The 7,436-nt window shown below is 44.0% G+C and overlaps 1 protein-coding gene across 2 annotated transcripts in view; it reads left to right on the forward strand.

Moving 5' to 3' along the window:
• The window catches only part of CDKAL1 (CDK5 regulatory subunit associated protein 1 like 1), a 648,187-nt gene extending 644,698 nt beyond the window's left edge, over window positions 1-3,489 (forward strand). For both annotated transcript variants that reach the window (XM_059940691.1, XM_059940692.1), the window contains one exon: window positions 2,479-3,489. In XM_059940691.1, coding sequence (XP_059796674.1) covers window positions 2,479-2,670 — 192 coding nt within the window. In that variant the 3' untranslated portion in view covers window positions 2,671-3,489. The remainder of the gene's footprint in view (window positions 1-2,478) is intronic.
• The last annotated feature ends 3,947 nt before the right edge of the window (window positions 3,490-7,436 follow it).

Raw genomic sequence — 7,436 nt, forward strand, 5'->3', positions numbered from 1 at the left:
CTCTTCTTTGTCCCTCCATTACCCACTCACCTGAACTCAAGTACTGTTGATTCTACATTAAGTGTCTGTTGTTCCCTCCTTTCCGTGCCTTCTGCCATCCTCCCAACACAGGTCCTCAGCACTCTCCACCTCATCTGTCGCCACAACTTGCCCCCGGATTCTCTGCCCCCATTCTCCCCCCTCCCCTCAATCCACCCTGCACCTTCGTGCCAGAGTTACCTTCTGTAAAGCACACTCCCAGTGCTTCTACTGTGCGTGGCGGGGCTGCCTTTCCACACAGAGGCCGAAGCTGTCCCCAGAAGATTGTTCGAGAGGGCGGAAGGAAAGAATAAGCCACGTGAAATGGTTGTTCGGAGGCATCTTGAGCTTCTGTGGATTTCTTGCACTTCCACGGCCGTGCCTCTGGGTCGCCCCCTCCTCCCAGCCCCGCACTGTTTCTTCCATCCCGTATTCTCCTTCCCCACCCCGCCTCCATCTCTCAAAATGTTATTCAGGTTTCAACAGGGGAGACACTGATTCTAAGGCCTGTGCATAAGGTGGAAATCTTATATCATGGAATCGAAATTACACTTTGAAACAGTAGAACCACCCTGAGAGTGGCCAGGTGCCCCGGTCCCCTCCTCCCCACACCTGCTGAGACGCGTCAGGGAACAGAGAGCAACTACCAAGTCTCACCGTCACGTCTCCTAGCTCCTCGTGCTCCCTCCAGGCAGGGTTTCCCAGCCTTTCCACGTCTGGCGCATGGCACACCAGAGTGGGTGGAGAGGTTGCGCGTGGGGTGGATCCCTGTGGCCACTCAGACCCCCTCAGGTGCCCCCTGAGGGTCGGGGCAGCCCTCCTGCAGCCGTGCGCCAGCCGGGAGGCCCTGTCCTGAGGGGCGTGTTTGATGGATAAAATGGCTTCCGTGTTTTGTTCCTTTGTCATTCTTCTTTTCCTGAGTGGATATGGTTGCATCCCTAAAAGTTAGATACATTTGTGATATGACTCCACTCTACATAAATTCTACCCTTCGTGAAGTCTGCCTTGATTCTCCGTAAACACTGTTTGTCTCTTTCATATAGTTTGTGTATAATCTGGAAATTTATGAACTTGGTCTGACCCTTCAAGGAAAGGAACTATAACTTGTACTTAACTTGGCCTACCTGGCCTATGGTAGGTGTTTGAATGTGCCTGTGTTGAAGGAGTGAGTGATAGCTTCTTCTTACATCAAACTAAAAAGCTTCTGCATAGCAAAGGAGACCATCAACAAAATGAACATCAACAAAATGAAAAGGCAACCAGCTGAATGGGAGAAAATATTTGCAAATCATATATCTGATATCTGATAAGGGGTTGATATCCAAAATATATATAAAGAACTCATACAGCTCAATAGCAAAAAAAAAAAAAAAAAAAAAAAAAAATCTGATTTTAAAAATGGGCAGAGGATCTGAATAGACAGTTTACCAAAGAAGACATACAGATGGCCAACAGATGCGTGAAAAGATGCTCATCAGCACTAATCATCGGGGAGATGCAAATTAAAACCACAATGAGATATAACCTCATACCTGTTACAATGGCTGTCATCAAAAGAGATAAGAACTAACAAATGTTGGTGAACATATGGAGAAAAGGGAACCCGCATGCACTGTTGGTGGGAGTGTAAATTGGTACAGCCACTCTGGAAAACAGTATGGAGTTTCCTTAAAAAACTAAAAATAGAACTACCATATGATCCAGCAATTCTACTTCTGAGTGTTTACGCAAAGGAAACAAAAACACTAACTCAAAAAGATACATGCATCCCATGTTCACTGCAGCATTATTTACAATAGCCAAGACATGGAAGCAACTTAAGTGTCCATCAATGGGTGAATGGACAAGGAAGATGGGGCATATGTATACAATGGAGTATTACTCAGGTGTAAAAAACGGAAGTCTTGCCATTCACAACAACATGGATGGACCTTGAGGGCATTATGCTAAGTAAAATAAGTCAGAGAAAGACATAGAATCTGAAAAAACAAAACAAAACCGAATATATAGATGCAGAGAGCAGATTAGTGGTTGTCAGACACGGGGGTGGCAGGTGGGTGATGGGTGAAGGGAGTCAAAAGATACAGACTTCCAGTTATAATGTAAATATGTCCTGGGAATGTAACGTACAGCATGCTGACTATAGTTAACAATACTGCACTGTATATTTGGAAGTTGGTTAGAGAGTAGATCTTAAAAGTTCTCATTACAAGGGAAAAAAATTGTAACTGTGTTGTAACTAGACTTACTGTGGTGCTCATTTCACAATGTATACAAATATTGAATCCTTATGTTGTGTACCTGAAACTAATACAATATTATATGTCAATCATATCTCAATAAAAAAAATAGCTCCTTCTCGGGATCCTTTGCTTGACTGATGCCACATTAGCACTTTTTTTCTTTCTTATTTTGCATCCTTAATGTCTTTCGTTTTCCTCTATGTTTCTCTCTCTATAGGAATTCAGAAATAGGCTTGGGAACCACCTGAATTCAGTATCCCACACCTTGGATGCAACTCAGCGAGACTCGGCGAGTTCCAGAATGGCGCTACCATTGCAAAGGCTACACCAGGACTGTGCACTGAGGATGTCTGTGGTCCTGGCTCTGTTTGCTTTTCTTTTTGCTTTTCTGATCAAGGTCTATAATTAAAACACAACTAACTGAAGCATCTGTGAAGAAGAATAATGGGTTCGATCCCTGGTTGGGGAATTAAGATCCCACGTGCTGCACGGTGTGGCCTTTAAAAAACAAAATCTGTGAAGAGGAATAAATTTCTAATTAAAATCTTCAAAGAAAAGGAGAGCGACCACATCAGTTCTCAAAGGGCAGTAATTTATACTGTCTCCTTGCCCTTCAGCCACACTCTTTAATGAGGCTTACCCAGTCTCACCTTGAGTTGGACTCATTGGTTATTTGACCTAAAACCCAACAACAGCTGCCATAGCATGTCTTTTCAATTAAGCTCCCCTTGGCTTATTTTTAGCAAGAAATGCAAGTGGTCGCATTTTCTTTAAATCACCAATCTTCAAGTCAGAACCTGTTTGTACCGTGGGTCTGGTCACCTCTTCCTTATGTGGGAAGAATTTTCCATTTTCAATAAACATTTTTACGTGTATCTTTCTCTTTATGCTTTGTTTGGGGTCACGATGCTACTACACACATCTTATTTTCCACAGCAGATGCGTTCCTGAAAAGTTTACATGGAAACCTGTTTCTGGAACTTGAATCCTTTCAGAATGTACAGGGAGAGCCTACCAATTAAAGGGCTCCTGGCAACATTTTGAGAAGCCTGAGGAACCAGCCACTTCTTTAGCTCCCGCAGACTTTTCAGAGACTGGACTTGTCGGAAACAAGCTCTGCCTCTTTTCTGACATTTTCGATTGATTCCATCCACTGTCTATTTCTACCTGACATCACTGGCCTTTACTAAATGAAGTGATTTCTTCCACAATAAAAGGAATTGGTGTAACAAGCAAGGCTCACGTCTGTCAGCATCTGAATAAGTTACTTGGATTGTATAGCGCAGGGAAATCAGGCGTCCAGTTGTTACCACAGGACAGTTTTCATTTTTAAACCCCCATCCCTGTTCAGCTCTTCATTTTATCTCAAAATGTTTCAACCTCTTTTGTATCTTTTGAATCCAGATTAAAATTAAATTATATCGCAAGTCGGTGAGTTAAAAAACCAACACGAAAACCTTTAGTATTAGTACACTTCTCCCGACCCTGGTATGTGCTCCTAAGAGATCACATTTAAAATGCAAGGGTTTGCTCCTGCTTCCCCTGAGTGCTGCGGTGACATGTCCACTTGGGATCCCCCTGTTCTGGCAGCGGCAGGAGAGACATGTGTTGGCAGAGAATAGGAGCCTGCTGGGTGCTTCCTTTCTTGAGATATGTGCAGTCATTTCTTTATTAATAAACGGAGTGGGTTCCAGCGTGGTACTTATTTAATAAAAACCTAGCAGAAGTGGAAATGCTACCAAAAGCCTAGAGTCACACTATGTAAGACATAAGAAAAGCTTCGCATCTGGGACAGATTGGAGACAGAAAGCTTTTTTTCTATTTCTGCTGTCTCACTCTTTTCCTCTCACCCCCTCATCCGCTTCTTTCCTCCCCTCTAGCTCTGTACCTGTCTCTCCTCCGCTCTCGTCCCTTCATTTTTTCTTCTGTGAGTGAGAGTGATACACCCAGCAATCCGATAGCCCCACAGCCCCTCACCAACCGCGGTGGGGATTCTCAGGGATTGTTCAGCCATACGGGATTGTCCCCGCGCCGCCCTGGCTGTTACGTAACCCCACGTAGGCTGCGACTCCACTCTGCTCTTCGGTCCGGAAAGTTTAGAAGCCCTGCAGCAGGGACCAGATCATACATGATAGCAGTCACCATATTGGGGACCAGTTGGCAAGGGGGTGGCAGTGGTCTGGAGATCCAGCTTGCTTCTTCCATGACCTCCTGCTAGAGGGATAAGAGAGAGAAGCGTGGGTGGTTGTCAACCACTCAGTTGTCTCGTAGACAGAATTCTGAATGCGACTGAGCCTGGGAGCCATAGGGGTAAGTGTGGCATCAGTAAAGCTGTTTCCTCTCCAGCTCCTCTCCTTCCTGCCTGTAGTGTGATGGCACATCTACCCTTTTGGGGTTAGGCCTGATGGTGTGACCTGTTCTGGCCAGTGCAAAGGGAGTGGAAAGGTCCTGTCTTTCTTTGGGGCAGCCATGTTCAAATCCAGCCATGTTCAATGCCCTGTGTTCTCTGCACCATAGACGTCCTCGTGGACACACATGTCAGGATGCAGCTTCCTCCAGCCCGGGTCCCTGGGGGAGCGCGAGGAGCAGTGCCTTCTGCTGGCGTGTGCTGGACGTTGTGTGGAACAAGAAAGGAGCCTGTGTTGAGCCCCTGAGATTTGGGAGCTGTTACCATAGCGTGAGCAAGCCTATCCTAATTCACACAGAGTCAGGCATGGTAGAACCGTTGACCTGCAGTTTGTAAACATAACTGTTGTTATGCTTTATATTTTCTTTTCATGTTTTTCCTTAGTACCAAAGTCTTTTTGTTTTTTCTTTAATGCAACCCTCTCTACTAAAAAGGAAACCTGTGAAGAGATCTGTCTTCGTTCATTCAGGCTGCTATAGCAGAATGCCATAGACTGGGTAGCTTCTAAACAACAGAAACATATTTCTCACAGTTCCGGAGGCTGGAAAGTCCAAGATCAAGGTGCCAGCAATTCGGTAGCTTGTGAGGGCCCACTTTCTGGTTTATAGATGGCCGTCTTCTTGCTGTGTCCTCGTATGGTGGGAGGGGCAAGGGAGCTCTCAGTCTCTCTCGTAGGGCGTTAATCCCATTCATGAGGGCTCTACCCTCATGACCTAATCACCTTTCAGAGGCCTCACCTCCCACCATCACATGGGGGATTGGGTTTTAACATATGAATTGGCAGGGGGTGGGGAGGACAATATTCAGTCTATAGCAATATCTTTTGAATACTTTGGCCAATTTTTTTCTTAAATTCTTTATTAGAGTAAAACAAACATATGAAAGTGCACAGACGTATATATAAATACGTGCATAAATCGTAGGGCGGCAGCTTGATGGATTTTCAAAAAGTGAACACATTGTAACCAGCACCAAGTAGGCTCTCCATGCACCTTCCCAGTCACTAACTCTGTCCCCCAAAAGGTAACTACTATCCTTATTTCTAGTCGTAGATTGGTCTGCCTGTTCATGAACTTTACATAAATGCAGTCATACAGCAGGTGCTGTTTTGTGTCTGCCTTTTGCTCAACGTTGCATGTGAGATGCATCCAGGTTGTCGTGTGTGGCAGTAGTTCATTCACTTTCGTTGCTGAATAGGATTCCGCTGTATGAATATACCACATGGTAATTATCCATCCTACTTTTGAGTTGTTTCTAATTTTTTGGCTATTAGAATAATAATGCTATAAACATGTTCTTGGGTCCACAGAGATGTGCATTTGTGTGAACTTATATCGAGAAATGGAAATGCTAAGTCAGGGCGTTTGCACACGCTGCCCAGTGGTGTTTGGAAAGGGTTGTGCCCATTTACATTCCTGTCAGCAGTATCTCAGAGTTCTGGATGCCGTCCACTTGATGCGAACTCTGCCACTCTCCCCACTGTTTCTTCTCTCTGTACCTTTGACTTTGTTCAGCAGACCTTGTCTCTGTTGTCTCTCATCCGTGAGGCAGCCCTGTTTTGATAATAATGATAACACTGATAACCATCAACTCCCTAGCCTTTAAACGTGTCAGACAAAATGATATGGACTTTACAAGTGTTCAGCGGTCCTGAAAACACAACCCTGAGATAGGTACTATTATTCCCATTTTGCTGAGAAAAAGAAAAAATCTAAAACACACAAGACTAAGTAACTTGCCAGGGGCACAGAGCTACTAAGTTCTAGAGGCAGAACTTGAACTCAGCCTGACTCCAAAGCCTGTGCTTCTAGGCTGTATACTCTTCCCGCTCCCATGACCCCATCTTCCACCTAAACTTGACCTGAGCCAATAGACGGGTATCTAGTATTAACTCTGTGGATGCCTAGGTTCTGGGGGAGCCCAGCCTTTCTCTCCATGTCGTCCTGCTCTAAGAATGTGCATGGTACTTGATTCACTCTTAAAGATTTAACAATCAAGTTTCTTTTCCTTCCTTCCTCCCTCCCTCTCCCTCTCTCTCTTTCTATCTTCCCTGGTTCATCAAGTGCAAGACTGTCAATAGGATAACGTAAAAATTCTTTGGTCAAAACTTTGCTTTGTTGCTGGGAAAATGTGTCTAAACATCAGATTTCCATATGTCGTTCAGTCAAAACATAGGCTTTTCCATTGACTTCACTCCAGGTTGAAAATTTCAGTGTATATTATAAGATGTCTTGGAGGGAGAATTAGAGTTACAAATGAAGCTCCAAGAGGCTTTATCATTATAAAATAAGCATAGGGGAAAAATGTAAGAAGGAAGAGAGGTAGAGAAGGGAAGAAAGGAGGGAGAGAAAGAAGACAAGGTAAATGATAGGAGGGTAAATGATATTCTTAAGGCTTGCCTGGCCCCTAAGCCCCCCAGGGTGCTGCACTGAACTCACAGGAGCACCATGGGATATTTTACATTTTTGAGGGAAACACAATGACATCTGTCAGATACCATGTAAAACTATTAGCTCAAAATAGTTCACAGTTTCAACATTAAAATGCACAACATTTTTTGATGTTACCGTATCTTTGTAAGACTAGGTTTTAGGTGGTGACTGTGATAAAAAAAGCAAGTATCAAGTGAAAAATCAATGTTTAACAAGGAATGAAGGGGATTTTATTTCAAGGTTTGAGAAGTTGTGCAGTGCCCAAAAGATGCACACCTCCCATTAATAGATAATTATGGCAATTTTAGAATGAAATAGATATATTTATTTCAATTT

Source organism: Balaenoptera ricei, chromosome 11 (genome assembly GCF_028023285.1).
Source record: "Balaenoptera ricei isolate mBalRic1 chromosome 11, mBalRic1.hap2, whole genome shotgun sequence".
Lineage (NCBI taxonomy): Eukaryota > Metazoa > Chordata > Mammalia > Artiodactyla > Balaenopteridae > Balaenoptera > Balaenoptera ricei.